This window comes from Lissotriton helveticus, chromosome 1_1 (genome assembly GCF_964261635.1).
Source record: "Lissotriton helveticus chromosome 1_1, aLisHel1.1, whole genome shotgun sequence".
In the NCBI taxonomy this organism is placed as follows: Eukaryota; Metazoa; Chordata; class Amphibia; order Caudata; family Salamandridae; genus Lissotriton; species Lissotriton helveticus.
In genome coordinates this window covers 1,680,611,718-1,680,628,231 of record NC_136057.1, presented here as the reverse complement: position 1 = coordinate 1,680,628,231, position 16,514 = coordinate 1,680,611,718, and the positions used below count along the sequence as shown (strand labels likewise).

The 16,514-nt window shown below is 49.9% G+C and overlaps 1 protein-coding gene across 1 annotated transcript in view; it reads left to right on the top strand.

Annotated features, from left to right (window-relative positions):
* The window catches only part of PIP4K2C (phosphatidylinositol-5-phosphate 4-kinase type 2 gamma), a 400,711-nt gene that overhangs the window by 147,794 nt on the left and 236,403 nt on the right, over positions 1 to 16,514 (top strand). The window contains exon 5 of the mRNA XM_078688969.1: positions 15,803 to 15,949. Within this exon, the coding sequence (XP_078545095.1) occupies positions 15,803 to 15,949 (147 nt within the window). The remainder of the gene's footprint in view (positions 1 to 15,802; positions 15,950 to 16,514) is intronic.

The window sequence follows — 16,514 nt, the reverse complement described above, 5'->3', positions numbered from 1 at the left end:
CACGGATGCCTCCCTGGAAGACCGGAGCGCACATCTTCAGGGGCTATCCATAAAGGGCAAGTGGACCCTGTCTCAACGTACCTGGCACAGCAACAGACTGGAACTCATGGCCATTTTCCTGGCGCTCAAGTCTTAACCATCTTCTGCTCCAGGGAGAATCTGTGCTCATTCAAACAGATAATACCACCAGTATGCACTATGTGAACAAACAGGGCGGCACCAAGTCACCGCTCCTTTCTCAGCTGGCACAGAGCATCTGGGACTGGGCGCTCCGTCGCCAAATAACCCTGACAGCGGTTCACCTACCATGCATCTCCAACATCCTAGCGAACTCCCTCAGCAGGTCCGCGTCCTCGACCCACGAGTGGGAGTTGCATCAGCCAACTCTGGACTCCATCTTTCGGTTGTGGGGTCGCCCGAACATGGATCTGTTTGCGAGCCCTGTGTACCGGAAATGCCCGTCTTATGCAAGTTGGCTTCCCCATCAAGGGTCATGCGGGAATGCCCTTTTGATGGACTGGTGCAATCTATTCGCCTACGCTTTTCTGCCGATTCCGCTGGTTCCTCGAGTGCTGTGGAAAATGCGGAGACAGCAGTGCCACACTCTCCTGATTGCTCCCAGATGGCCTTGACAAGCATGTTTCTCGGAGCTGCTGCTTCTTTCACAGTGCAAACCCATCCTCCTTCGTCTTCGAGCGATCTCCTCACAATGGACAAGGGTCAGATCTGTCAACCGGACCCCTCCTCTCTCAAATTATCAGCCAGGAACCTGAGCACTTTGAATTTGCCCACTTGAATATTTCACCAGCATGGAGAGACATTCTTGCCAATGCAAGAGCTCCGTCCACAGTAAAGACTTACAAGCTAAAGTGGAAAAGGTTCTGTCACTGGTGTTCCTCTGCCAACATCCATCCTGTGCACTCCTCTCCTGCTCAGCTTCTACCGTTCTTGCTGCAGTTTGCTCAATCAGGACTTTCCCACTCCACTTTGAAGGTCTTCCTAGCGGCAATCTCTCTTTTCCGGCAGGATGGGTCTTCTTCTTCTCTCTACTCTTCCAGAGTCATTCGACAGTTCTTCAAAGGACTATTCAGTCAGGATGTTCCCGCCCATTCGGCGTCGTCCTCCTACCTGGCATCTCAATGTTGTTTTGGCGCAATTGATGAAGGCACCTTTTGAGCCCATTCACAAAGCGGATTTGAAATTTTTGACCTGGAAGGTGGCCCTTCTTCTTGCCTTGACCTCACGTTGCGTGAGTGATATCCATGCCTTTACCATTCAGCCTCCTTTTCTTCAATTCAAATCGGACTGTGTCGTACTTCGCACCAACCCCGCATTCATGCCTAAGGTGCCGACTGATTTTCACCTCAATGAACCAGTGTTCTTAAAGACTTTTTTCGCTAATCCTCAATCTCCGGCGGAGCAACGTTTGCATTCATTGGACGGTAAAAGATGCCTTAAATTCTACATCAACAGGACAGCGCCCTTTCGTAAGTCTGATCAACTGTTTGTTGCTTACGGACGCATGCGCAAGGGGCGTTGTGTTACCAAGTTGTAATTGACTGCAACGTGTGGATATCATTTCTAAACAGGTTAAGAGAAGAGTGCCTGTGACCTAGGTCATAATTGGTTTTGTGTTCTGTTACCAAGCCAACTATTGCACGTTGGATTTCCTCAGCAATTTCATTTTGTCATCAGAAGGCCGGCAAGCCTCTTCAATCTACAGTTTGGGCTCATTCCACCAGGGCGATGTCTTCCTCTACTGCCCTGTTTGCGGGTGTGCTGCTTAACCAAATAGTCCGAGCAGCCACGTGGTCCAGCAGGCATACTTTTACAAAGCACTACTGCCTCGAGACGATCAACAAAGCTGATTCAGCAGTGGGCCAAGCGGTGCTTCGTAATCTTTTTAAATAAGGTGAGCCTCTTTCATTCCCTCCGCCTACATGAGTAATTTATCTGTCTGGCGGCATTGTGATTTCATTGCCTTGTATGCTTATGCACTGCTCTTTTGCCTTGCGGCCAGCTATTACTGCTCACTATTCTATTCAAGCATGTGAATCTATGAAAGACACCCCAATACTGGAGAAGAACAATTGTTACTTACCTGTAAACGGTGGTTCTCCAGTTTTGGTGTCTTTCATAGATTCACATGCGAGCCACCCACCTCCCCTCAGAGGCTTGCTTCTCCTCTTAGACTTTTTTGTCACTCTGGTGCTGCGAAAATCTGAGGGCCTGAGCCTCTGAGGAGAAGGTTCTAGAGGGGTGCTTGCGCCTGATTGGCTGTAGTTTGACTAACATAATGACTTGGATATGTTATGAAAGCGCTTTTTCTTCTATTGTATTCCTATGTGTTACTGCTATCCTTGGTACTTATAAGTATTTATGGTTTTAGAATGTATGTAATTATGTTTCTATATACATATATTGTTGGTTTTTATTGCCAAATTATTTACCGTGGGGCTCCCAATCCGACGACTGGGAATATTCAAGCATGTGAATCTATGAAAGACACCAATACTGGAGAACCACCGTTTACAGGTAAGTAACAATTGTTCATTTGGAGCACACAGGGGCAGAGGTCTCTGATTGTCAAGAAAATCAGAGCATCATTAGCGCCGAGCCAAAGGTCCACCCCCTCCCACTCAAACCCCCAGACCTGTGCATCCATATGAAGCCACTCGGCCAAGAGTTCTATGGTAATCTCCAAAAAGCAGCAGGGACAGTGGACACCCCTGTCCAATGGGGGTGGGTCTGATGATTGTAAGATTGCAGTACTCGGACATGGGAGGTGAGATCTGTGTAAAGGAGCATGACGTATTTTTTGAAACATGGGGCCAAAGTGAGGCTGGTGGAGGAGTGCAAATAAGTATCTCCAATACACAGAATCAAACGCTTTTTCATTATCCGCCAGCCATAGCGCCGCTGGGCCATCCCGGCGGTCGGCCAGGGCAAACACATTATATACTCTAGAATGTTATGCCTGGTGGCACGTCTGGGGTGAAACCCGCCTGATCACAATTGACCAGGGAGGGTGTAACCCTAAGCAAGTGGTTGGCTAGAGGTTTAGCTAGGATCTTGGCTTCCGTGTTTATTAAAGAAAGTGGGTGATAGGAGGAGCAGTGGTCAGGGGGATTACCCGGCTTGGGGAGCACCACAATCTCCGCCGTGCGGAAGTCGGGTAGAAGTAGGATTTTGCCAGCCGCCTCCTTGAAGGCTGCTATTAGCGGGTCTCCTAGCTTGTACATTAACAATTTGATAATTCACTCATGAACCAATTGGGTCTGGCATCTTACCAGACTGCCCATCACCTAGGGCAGCTGTTAGTTCTTCAGGAGTGAATTCTTCATCCAGTGTTGCCCTATCGGCCAGCGATAAGGTCTTGAGGGACAAGTCTGTCACAAACTGAATGATCTGTGTGTCTGGCAGGTGGGCGCACGGAGTGTATAGGTCTTAATAGAAATGTTAGAATTGGTGCGCCATAGCATTATCCCGGAGACCCTGGACCCTGCAGAATCCAACAAATAGAGGATCAGGGAGTGGAATTATAGGTTGACTTCAACATTTCTGAGATAGGCATTCAGTGGATGGCTCACATACTGTTGTTCCAACTCTGCGATTGTGGCTTGTGTGAGACGCTTCTAAGCTACAATTCTTCTATTGTAGACTACACCACGACATTTGAACTCTTAGGCAGAGCTGCAGTGGGCCTGCCTCTATCTAGGACTTGGCAGCTTCTCTGAGTGTCAGCTTCAGAGTAATTGCGTTGGAGACTTATGTGGTTAGGGAGGTATCCAGAAGCTGTACCATGTGCTGCTGATTCCACAGCTCCGGGGCTCATTATGCAGTTGTATGTGCCAACCCATTGATCTTTAAAAACTCCAGGAGTTTGTGGTCTCTGTAACCTATTTAAGATGCTAATCCCTTATTCCCAGACTACATACCCTACTCGTATCTGCTGTCCTTGCTTGTTCCTCAAATCCCATCCTTCAGACCCAAATCTCAGTGAGCTTGTTTCAGTACTGTTAAGACTAACCGATGCAATTTCACTCTTGGAGATGTCCTAAGAGTTCTGGTGATGGGGCTATGGGAGAGAGAGCACCTGACTGTAAATAACGCTGTTGTTCCACCTTACAAGTTTGTTTCGTCTGTCAAACTGTCATAAGCAGGCGTTTCTGCACACCAAGAGCTGATGTTCGTAACCCGCCAGTATATTTAAAAACTGTCCTGTAGCGGAACCATCAGGTAATAGAGTGGCAGATCTCACATTACCTTATTAGCAGCCTCCTCTCCACATTGCATTGAATCATCCTAAGACAAAAGGCCTCATAACATACTCAAGGTTACAATGGCAGATAAGTGTGTTATTGCAAAGCGTGCTTGAACCAATGTTTGCTGATATCACAGTTATGGGTTGCTTGTGTTCTGGTTCAGGGAGGACATGGCCTGGCAGTTATGTCTGGACTATTCCCATTGGATCAGGGTTAAGACTGATTTGCATATGGCTGGGTTTAAACTGAGGTGGAATAGTGGGAGAAAAACAATGGATTTGGATGTGGTCCGAGCTTTGCCAGTGACTGGGACTAATTCAGGCATTCCATCCATCACTTTTTTTTAAATTAATTATTTTTATTAATAGTTGTTCAGTCATACAGCAGTGAGACAGAGAAAACTTTGATTCATACGGAGCCATAGTTGACAATGTGATAAATGTATTGTGTCTCGAGCTTGATAGAGCAGCTCACAATCTGTCATCATCACATTCCCAAACCAATTCTACCCACCCACCCCTATTGAATTCTCTTGTGGGGGAGATGCATATCTCTCTTCTGTGTATTCCACTCCCCATTTTTTATTCCATTTTCCAGGACACCCTCTGTTTTTGTATATGTCTTTTCTCAGCGATCATACATTTATTAATATTTTTTTGCCATCTCTCCAGGGTAGGTATTTCTCCTGAACACCACTTCTGTGCTATGTTTCGTTTAGCAAAAGTCATCCTAGTGTAGCCCAGGTTTGCTCCACAGTGGTTAAGTCAGTGACCTCCCATTTGTTAAGCAAACACAGTTTGGGTGTGGGGTGGATCTCCCTTTCACACACTGCTTGCTACTTGGAAGTTATAGCACCCAGAATGGTTTAATAACTGGGCATTTACATAGGGTGGGATAAAATGTGCTTTCTTTCATACAGAGCCTGAAACATCTCAAGGCCTCCCTCCTCCCCATTTTAGTCAGTGTGCCACCAGAGAGATAGGTTCTGTGTAGAATTTTAAGCTGGATTAGTTTGAGTTTCAATGGAATAGTTGCCTCTCGCGGTGAGGCCATTGTTTCCTGCCAGTCATCTTCTTCTAGGTTACCTATGCCACATTGGCAGCGCTCACACAGTGGCTGGAATGGGTCCGGTAGATTATTACTTAGTTTTGGGTAGGCCATTGAGATTGCCTTACAATACAAAAGCTCTGTTAGGAGTTTATCTTCCAGTGTGGACATTTCCGGTATATCCTCACCCCGAGGAGTGAGCGCTGTCAAGGCATGATATATTTGTAGGTACTTGAATGTTTCCTGGTTCGTCATTTATATTCTCATTGCAACTCTGCAAATGGGATTATCTTCCCTCCCTTCCAGACATCTCCTACCGTTGAGATGCCGATAACGTCCCACTTGTCAAACCCAGGGTAACTACTTAGTTTGACTAACTGTTCTGCTTCGCATAGGGGCATTGCTTGCTTCACTTTCTTGTGCAAGCCTAATTTTTTTGTTGCCTGATACCATATGGCTATTGTTTGTCTCATTGGGCCCTGTAACTTTTGGTGTTTAGGGTTCAAGTATAATGCTGTCTTGTACCCACCAGGGCCCATGAGAAGTCTATCCATCTGATATGCAGAATCGTCATGAGAATGGTAAATCCATTGGTTGACAACCACCAATTTAGTTGCCCAGTAATATAATCTGATGTTGGGGAGAATGATTTCACCATCGTACCAGCTTCTTGTTAATATATGCGTGGCTATACGTGGGGGTTTTCCATCCCATGACAACATTCTCACTCGCTCTCTATGTCGGTGACGTAGGCCTCGGGGACTTAAATGGGGTGTTTTGCAGTGCATATAAGGAAGGTGGCAGCGCCAGCATTTTAAACAGCGCTGCGCGACCCAGTAGGGACCGAGGCAATGATCTCCAATGTCGCACATCTTTTTATAGGCGAATCAGTGGAGGCAGTAGGTTGTTTGTAAAGAAGAGGGATGGATCTGGTGTGACAAAGATCCCTAAGTATCGAAATCACGCCTGTTGCCCGGAATCAGATTGTAGTGTTGGTGGTGGTCCATACAGAGCTTATATGATTGATTTGGACCAGTTGATGGTAAAGCTAGAGTTTTTGCAGAAATTAGTAAATATGTGGAGGATTCTGTTAATGGATATACCAGGTGATGCTACATACAATAATATGCCATCTGCATATATTGAAATTTTATCTTCGTAACCTTCCCCCATCTTAGCCCTCTGATCATTGGGTCGCCTCTCACCCTGGTTGCGAGGGGCTCTAACATTATTGCAAAAGTGAATAGTGAGAGACGGCAGTCCCAACGCGTTCCCCTTCCTAATCGGAACTCCTGCAAGGAATGGCAATTCACTATCAATGTGCCATCAGTTCGGCATATATCCGCTTTATCCAATTCAGGAAATGATGGCCAATTCCAATTCGTTCCAGGACTGCAAAGAGATAAGGCCGTTCTATTGTATCGAATGCCATTTGTGCATCTAGAGATAGTACCACTGCCTCTTCTCTGATTGTATCCCTTCTCCCCATCACACTGTGAAGGCGTCGTAGGTTTAAGGCAGTACTTCGTCGAGGCATGAAGCCGGATTGGTCCGGGTCCGAATGTACTATTTTTGTGATGATTGGCATCATGCGTGCACCCAAGAAGCCTTGCCAAGATCTTGGACTCGGCATGGAGCAAGGACATGGGCCGATATGAGCTGCAGCTCCTAGACGGTTTACCTTGCGTATGGATTACAACTATGGAGGCTAGTCTTTGGTCAGGAGCATCACTTTGTTTTTGTTGACAGAAGTTTTGATGGTCATAGTTCGTAGCACTTTAATTCTGCTTTGCTCATCTTATCACAAGTTCCTCTATGGTTACAAAAGCACAGGAATGTTAGGCATTTCTATGACCCACACATTCTTCTGGATATAGTTTGTGGCATAGAAATTTGGATTGATATTTGTTTCAGAACATTTGTTTCTTTGGGAAATTTATTTAGATGATGACTGGGGACACCAGGAAAGAGGTGACTGTGCATATTCAGAGGTGTCGAACTTTTAAAAAATACCTTCCTGTCCAAAGGATGGAATGCTTCAGAAACTTTCTTGTCCTGAAAAAAAAGAAAAAAATCAAATTTTCCCTTTTGGTGCCATGCATTGAGTGAGATGACAAATTATGGCAGCATTCTCACTATATATGACTTCTGATAATAGTCCCTCTGATTTTTTTTTTTAAACGGTTTTTATTGCAGAAACCAAACGCTCATCACAGTATTCTGTATTGGACCGAATTGTACGTTATCGGCACCCTCACATCTACGCTCATATGCAGTATACACAGCCATTCAGCCCACATCCCGGAGGTCGGGCGGCGTCACCAATATTCAAGGTGCCTTAGTATATCATTTTACCGTTAAGATCATGACATGAGTTGGACTACCAACTGCTTTTTCTTTGTACCCCAACTGAACATCCCCAATCCCCTTATGGTTCTAAGCTGTGGCATCTAGTTTCAGTCAGTTCAAGTTTGGGAACACTCCCCCCCCCCCCTCCCTCTCCTCCCTCCCCAGGTGTCGCCGCCTACGCCTCGCGTTGAACAACATGTCTAAGGAATGGTGGAACGAAGCTTCCTGTAATTTATGTGGTGTGTGTGCTTGGCAAGGGTAACGGCCCTGGAGTGAGTCCCGTGCAGACCTCAGGTTCCTCTGATCCGTCCTCCTCCCCCTCTTCCACTGAGCTATCTCGCAATGCCTGCACTAAAACCTCCCAAGCCAACGCCGCCTCCTGGGCTCGCTCATTCGATCTGCGACGGGCCAGTTGGTATCTGATCGTGCTCTCACTCGCTGCCCATTTTTGAAATTCGTTCAACCATCTCCGATGGGTCGGCCGTGTTTTCGCTTTCCATCCCCTGGTCAGTTCCCTCTTAGCCAAGAGGAGACCCATGTCTATGAATTTGCTAGATATTTTGTTTCTGGGCGTATGTGGGAACCAGTGCAGTACGCTGACCGCTCTATCGTACTCCAGGTCTCTGTCCGTCACGTCATTTAGTGTGTTGCCTACCTCCCTCCAATAGTCTTGTAAGTGAGGGCAGTCCCTCAGCATATGCATCAGGTCCGCACCCGTCATATTGCATCTGGGGCACGCCGCGTCCTCAACTCCAAAGTATTTCGCAATTTTGTTCGGGGTGAGGTACGCCCTATGTAGTATATAAAAGTGAATCAATTGGAAACGTGCGTTCCTGGTGCTCCTTCGAGCTCTCCGTACTAGTTGGGACCATGTGGAGTCGGGGATCTCCATCTGCAGATCTGTTTCCCACTTTGCCTGTAGTGCTGCTAAAGGCTGTAGGGTCTCTCCTAGCATTCTCGAGTAGAGGCACGTCACTGCTTTAAAAGTGCCTGCCGACATCATGGCATATTGACAAGCCAGTGATGTCGTCGGCTCCATCAGTCCTTCTCCCCAATGCTTTTGAATGGCTCTCACCACCGCCGTGTGCAGCAAGTAATCCCCCCTCGAGAGGTCATAGCGCTCTTGTAGAGTCTGGTAAGGGGTCAGGACCCCGTCGTCGTATAGATCTCCTATCATCTGTAGTCCTGCTTCCTCCCATACCCAGAGTCGCGTCCAGTCTCCGCCGTGTGGAAATGCCGTCACCATGCCCAGCGGGAGTTCGGGCGCATATGGGTGCCGGATCCCTGCTCGCTTTTGTGAGCGGTTCCAGCATAATCGGAATGTGCGTTCCTCTTGGGATAGGTCACTGAGCCTCAGTCTTTGCTGCAGGGCAATGTAGGCCAGTAAGTGACGAGGGGTACCATTGTTTCTTTCCTGTTCCGGTCCGCGGTAGGCCCTCGCAATTTCCTTTTTTCTGCAATTGGGCAGCCAGATAGTAAAGTTCAAAATCCGGTACTGCCAGGCCCCCCTCGTCTTTTGGGCGGGTCAGCGTGGCTAGCGCAATTCTGCGCCTTCCCTTTCACCATAAAAAGGAAACAATCATCGACTTCAGATTTCGGAAAACCGCTCCAGGCACCCAAACGGGGAGGGTCCTGAAATAGTATAATAGTCGCGGTAGGACTATCATTTTCAGAAGAGATATACGACCCGCCACCGAAAGGGGCAGTGTAGTCCAAAAGGACATACTGCCCTGCAGAGCACGGATACACCGTCCAATGTTACCATCCAACATGTTCTCGTGGTAGATCTGCACTCCCAGATAGGTCATGCAACTAGGTTCCCATCTTAGCTGCGGTCGAGTCGGGGGCCGCACTTCCTCCTTCCGTAGGGGGAAGAGACAGGTCTTGGACCAGTTAACTCTCAGGCCAGACAAGTCACCGAAGCGCGCCAGCAGTTGTTCTGCTCCGTCCGCTGCTCCCTCTGCATTCTCCAAAAACAGGAGAATGTCATCCGCGTATAACGATATAAAGTGCTGGGTCCCTCTGAACCGCAGCCCCTCATAGTAGTTTCCTCTCCTAGCCATCACCGCAAGAGGTTCGACCGCGAGTGCGAACAACAGGGAAGAGAGTGCACACCCCTGCCTGGTACCCCGTCTTACTTCGTATTGGTGTGACTCCATAGTCCCGACCCTTACTCTCGCACTCGCTGAGGAGTACAATACTTTGGTCCAGTTTATGTAGTCCTCACCTAGACCGAAACTTTGCATCACCCTGTAGAGGTACTCCCACTCCAAACTATCAAAGGCCTTCTCTATGTCTACTACCAAGACGAGGGGGGTCTCGGCCTCCGGGGGTGGGTCGCCCATAATACTGAGTAGCCGTCGGATGTTGTGCGTCGTGTTACGGGTAGGTATGCACCCAGATTGATCACTATGGACTAGGTCCTGCATGTGTGTCAGTAACCTGGAAGCCAACACTGTACTCAAAATCTTATAATCTGTTGTTAGCATGGACAGTGGACGGTAAGACGCCGGGTCAGTGCTCTCCCTCCGTGGCTTCAGCAGAGGGATCATTATGGCTTTGCACATAGACTGAGGAAGACAGCCCCTGTCCGTGGATTCATTATACATGATCTGGAGTCGTGGGGCCAATTGGTCTAAGTATCGACCATAGAATTCAACGGGCAGTCCATCTACGCCCGGAGTTTTTCTGCATGCCATCCGCTTTACTGCTCCTCTAATTTCCGCTAGCTCTATTCGACGACCCAAAGCGTCCGCCTGGTCCTGTTCCAACCGCGGCAGCTGCAAGTCACCTAAAAAACCATCGATCGCCTCTCCCTGGTTCACCAATGCACTCTGGTATAACACCTCATAGTATGATTTGAAGCTATCTAAAATACCTGGTTGCGTGCGGCATATGTGGCCCTCCCTCCCCGTTAAGGCCAAGATCGGGTGGCTGTTCCTGGTGGGGTTTGCCAACCAAGCTAGGAGCATTCCTGTTTTATCTCCCTCTGCGAGTGACCTCGTGAGGTACGTTCTATAATCAAAGCTACGGAGGCGTTCCACTTCCACTGCTACAGCCTCCCGCGCCTCGCTGACCCTCCCCTGAAGCTCGGGTCGGTTAGGGCGTGCCAGTTCGGCCTCTCGCAGCGTGCGTTCCGCTTTCTCTACGTCATCAAGCAGAGTCCGGCGTACCCCCGCATATTTCCCTATACAGTGCCCTCTCACTACAGTCTTGAAGGCGTCCCACTCCACTGCTCTGGTAGACGCGGTGCCCTCATTTTCTGCAAAGTATTGCGTAATCCTTTCTGCCAGGGCCTCTCGGAAGGGAGGGTCGTCTAGTGTGTCAGGCTGCAGCCGCCACGTCGGGATTCTCGACGTTTCCGTCATCCAGTCTAAAGTCAGGAGTAGGGGATTATGGTCAGATAGCGTGCGCGCCAGATACTCAGTGCGGGCCACCGCAGGAAGCACCGATTGGGAGCCCAGGAAGGTGTCTAGGCGGACATGGAGGTCGTGCAGGCTGGAGTAGTACGAGTAATCTCGTTCCACTGGGTGGTGTGTATGCCAAGCATCTACCAGTCTCCATTTCCCCTGCCATTCCGATCTGCTTCTTGCTAGTCTGTGTATTGGAGATGTGTGCAGCGGTGGGTGCGACCTATCCAGTGACGTGTCTGCTATTGAATTAAAGTCCCCCCCCATCAAGACGGGGCCTGCGAGATAGCTAGCTAGCTCTCCAGAGAGTTTCGCAAAGTATGGTGCTTGATCTACGTTATGTGCGTAGATACTACTAAGTACAATGTGCCGGCCTCTAAGTGTGCCCTCTACCGCTACAAATCTGCCATCAGGATCTATAGTGTGCCTGGTCTCTTGGAAAGTAGTACCCGCCCTGATCCAGATTAGCACCCCTCTGGCAAAGGCGGAGTATGTGGTGTTGTACAGGTGCCCTCTCCATCTACGCTGCAGCACCATACCCTCTTTCTTCGTCAGGTGGGTCTCCTGCAGGAATGCTATATGTATTCCCCTACGAACTAGGTACGCGTGAATCTTATGTCTCCTTGACATAGTATGCAGACCCCTCACGTTCCAAGACACACATTTTATCAAACCAGCATCAGCCATTTTCCCATATTGTTTGGTTTAGTCATGTGGCGCACTCCGCGTAGGCTGTAGGCATGACACCGTTCCCACCCCCCACCAAGATCTCCCTTCCCTCTCACCCCTCCCCATGCCTTGAGTAACCCCAACCTCTCCAGGCCCCACACCCCCCAGAACAGGACCTAACTTCGCTAAAGTTACTCCCACCCAAACCATATGCGAGCAAACGTGCTCTCAAATTGTACTAATCCACAGTCTGCACTGTGAAGGCCTTATGGGCCCTTGGGAGCGTGAGCTAGACTCAAGTACTTTATCCACCGTTCCCATACCCTCCGCCCCGCAATACGTAAGTTGACTCACGGCAAACCAGTCTAACATCCGCCTGCTCCGAAGTCCAAGGTGGCAGCCCCCATAGTCGCTGCTTCAGTGAGAGCTCCCAGTCCTGCTCCCTCAGCTCCCGATTATTTCTTCCGACGTCTGCGGCGTGACTTCCGGTCCCTTCGTGCTACCCAGCTCTGATAGCTCCGTCTCCGAGCCCGTTCCACGTTCATCCGAGCCCGATGCTCTCCCCGATTGGGCAAGCGCCGATCCCGATACATCCACTACTGCCTGCAACGCCGCCCTCCTCTCGTCCTCCGTTTGGGATTCCGTCGGCCTCCTGGTCCAATGTCTGCGCCCCCGGATTCTCTGTGACTTCCTCACCGGCTGCTCTCGGTGTGCTTCCTCCGCCCTGATTCGTGCTCCATCCGTGCCCGCCTTGTAGGTGTTCCACCAAGCCTCCGCTGCAGTAGTGAAGAATTGTGATTTCTCGTCCACCATTATTCGGAGTCTGGCCGGGAAGAGGAGAGAGTACTGTATGCCTTCAGTTCGCAGTTCCTTTTTGATGGAAAGGAAAGCGGCACGCATCCTTTGGGTCTCGAACGTGTAGTCCGGGAAGAGCGTGACCTTGCTATTGTCCACCTGAAATGGGCCCGCTTCTCTGGCCCGCTGCAGCAGCCAGTCTCTGTCCTTATAATGTAGCAGTTTAATAACCACTGGGCGAGGAGGCAGACCCGGTTGCGGGGGCCTGGCCGGCACTCGGTGCGCTCTTTCCAGGGTGAAGAAGGGCGAGAGGCCCTCTGGGGCCACCACGGTCTTCAGCCAGTCATTCAGGAAGCCCACCATGTCCGGGCCCTCTTTTTTCTCCGGAAGGCGCACGTTGTTCCGCCGGCTGCGGTTTTTGGCATCCTCCGCCCGTCTCTCCAGGGTCTGTATGCGGTCTAGCGCCTCCGTGAGCCGCCCCTCCATGGATTTGTGAGCCGGCACCATGTCTTTTAAGGTAACCTCCGCAGACTTGACCCTGTCCGCCAGCTTCGCGTGGTCCGCTCGGAGGAGTCCTAACCCTGTGGACACCTGCGTAATATCTCGGTGTAGCGCATCTCTCGTGGCTGCGATGGCTTCCAGGATGCGGTCTTGCATCTGTTGTAGGTCTGTTGCGGTTTGAGTAGCGTCTTCGGGCGCCTCTGTGACAGGGTTCCCATCCCCCTTCGCACCTCTAGGTTTCCCCATCGTGGCGCAGGGAGGTTGGTCTGGACGCACAGAGCGGTTCGCAGCTGGTAGGCCCCCCCCGCAGTGGGCAGGTAGGTCGGTGATAGAGTGGCAAGCTTAGGTCCAGTCCTTGACGTGGGGCGCTTCGCTGCAGGAGGCGCACGCACGTTCCTGCTTCCCCTCACCCTCGGGGCCCGGTCGGGGCGGCCCGGTGTCGCCAGTAGTAGGTCCCTCCTCCACAGCACTAGCAGCTCACCCCCTTGGGTTTCCCGCCGTCCAGTTCCAGTAAGCCCCCTGGGCCGGCGTCAATGGCGGGGCCCGCGGGTGGCGGCGCGCTGTTCAGCTAGGAGACGTGCAGCTTATATGGGTCCGTTGCAGCCGTGTCCCCCGTTCAGACCCAAGGGAAGCGGCAGGTGTCGGTATGGTGGCGGGGTCCAAGGTCTGCGCCGCTCGAAGGAGTCACACGGGGGGCCAGATCCTCAGCGCCCAGCCCGCGCTCAGAGGCAGACGGTGTGCGAGTCCGCTTTGTGCCGCCACTCCCACCGGGCCTCGGACTCCCCCCTAATCCGCTGCCTCCCCGCCGTCCACGGCGTCCGACTGTTGTTCGCGGGAAGGAAGGGGGTCCAGCAATCAGGGGGGCCACAGGCGGGTAGGCACCAGAACAAGGCCCCGAGCCCGGGCCGGAGCAACAGCAGTGCCCCGCCGGCCGCCGCAGGAGGCCCAGCCGGGTCAGTAAAACTCCGTCAGGCAGTGCGGGCCGGACTTCACGTAGGCCCCAGGCCGGGGAGTCAGGTAGGCAGGCGTCTAACAGGTGGCCCCATAGCCAGGGCAGTCTGTCTCCCCTTCGCCGGTCAGACGCAGTGCCGCAAGGGCGGGTCCCGCTGGGGCAGAGCACTACTCGCCGGCTCCCCGCCACAGAATCAGCGGGGGTGGCCGCCCTCCGGAGGCCGCTGTCCGTCTAGGCCAAAAGCCGGGACGTCCCGTTTGCGCGTCCCGCCGGACCACGCCCACAGCAGGCGCACTCCGAGCTGGAGCCCGTTCCGTGGATCTTGGGCCAGGTCGAGTAGGCGCAGAGACAAGCCTCCCTGGACCGGGGAGGGCTCCGCGCGGTCGCCCCGGGCTGAGGGCGCAGCCGGGCAGGCCGCTAGGACAATGGGGGAGCCGCCATTTTGCCCGCACCCGGGCCCTCGCCACTCCGTCAGTCCACCCGCTGTGCACGGCAGCCGCCGGGGCCAACCTCGCCTCCGAGCAGGCACTGGAGTCTCCGACAGGGGTTCCCCCGAAGCACAGGGGGATTCCCCGTGTCAAGGACGGATAATTGCCAGGATTATCGGGCGGAGGTCGGCAGCCGCTTTAGGCAGCGACCATCACCGTCGGCAGCTTGCCACGCCCCCCATAATAGTCCCTCAGATAATGCCAACATTCATATTATATCAGGATTTGTATTCTAGCAAGGGTCTGATTTCGCTACCTTTCGGCAAATCTACAGTGGATGCAAGTAGATGGAGAGTGGTAGTTCTAGGTTTGGGATGTCCTGTGAGTCTTGGAACACCCACAAACTTTCATGTGTAGGGGTATTCACCAGCTCTTCTCCAATATCACTCCACACTGGAAAATGTTGGAAATGTACTCCAGACAATAACAAGAGTAAAATATTTTCCTGGGTAGGCGGAAAAAAGGGAGGGATATAGAAAATGAATTTGAAATTTCTGAGCAGATTTTATTATGAGAAAATATATGTGAATATCAAATTCACAGATGCTATTTTCCAGACCTACTTATCCAAACTCTTGTGAACTCTGTTTGAAAGTTAACAAATGTGTACCAATGCAAAGACATATACTTGCGGGTCCACTTTTGGCCCCCTAATTTTTTTCTCATGGTCGTAAAACGTTGCTCATAAGTATTTTCGAATACTGTTTTGTGTTATTTAACCTTTTAAAACTCATGACTTGAATCAAGCATGTGTTACTAAATGCTGTTCCAATGCCTGGTTTCCAAAGTTACACTTTTTTTTGTTCATTTCATTTTGAGAACAAACATTTACCAGTTATGCTTCCAAGCTTCTGCATGTTTTTGCATATCACCAGGAAGCATTCTGTGGGCGTTATGAGTAGCCTCAAATTGTTAAAGGTTTTGCAGCATACACATATTTTGATACTGGATCCGCCATCTGAAATGCAATCTAAGCTCACTGCATTTCCTTGAAGCACTCGCCCGCTTGCTTTTCTTGACCCCAAACAGAATGTTCTTGGCATTGAGCAATGGGAATTGCACACCCCTGTGTATTATTCAAGTAGAAAAATGATAATTAATAGGGGCTCTTGAGGAGATTTGTGGATATTGGCAGTTATGGTAATTTGATAGTATTTTTGGCGGTTGATTCTGTGTTGTGACCCGCATGGACACTGACACTTATATTTATGGGTATCCACAATAAACTTTTACCTTTTAATAAAAAACAATTGATAATTGAAAGCTGTCGACAGTAACAATGGTTTTAATTCTTTTCAACTTTTCCCCCACCTTCCCTTTTTCTAGCACATAGTGCAGTGTCATGGAAGTACTCTGCTGCCACAGTTCTTGGGAATGTACCGTCTCACTGTGGAAAGTGAGGAACATTACATGCTCATAATGCGGAACATGTTCAGCCACAGGCTCATCGTGCACAAAAAATATGATCTGAAGGTATGTATCTGAAAACCTATGATGCCTTACCCATTGCGTCGTGTTTCCTTGTGCAGGTTCCAAGAATGCCAAGCAATACTCTTATCCGTGATTAACTTTTGTTTGTTGTCGAGGGGACATCTGTTACTGTCAAACCTATTCTTTTAGGTATTACGTGTAGTTGATATACAGTAATAATGTAACCCTCAATTGATATCCAGTAATGATGTCAAATATAGTCAGAGGCTGATGTAGTGAAAGACGTAGTCCAAGATTAACCGGATAGACCACTGAAAAACAGTGAAATTCGGTTGTTCTGGTTAACTGCAGTCAATAACTTGTACAACAGCCATCAAACCATAACTCGCACACCAAAAGGAATGCTTATGACCTCAAGTCTTGATGTAACAGATGCAAGATTATGACAATTTTAAATGTGTTCGATTGTGTATTACATTATCATTTAAATTAAGGGGACGACTATAGTAATAGAATTATTTGTTGTTTGAGTATGTTATTTATTGACTTACTTTTAGGTGATGTTCGTGGGTATGGATATTGTGTGGTCATATGCATTGTAGGTAGT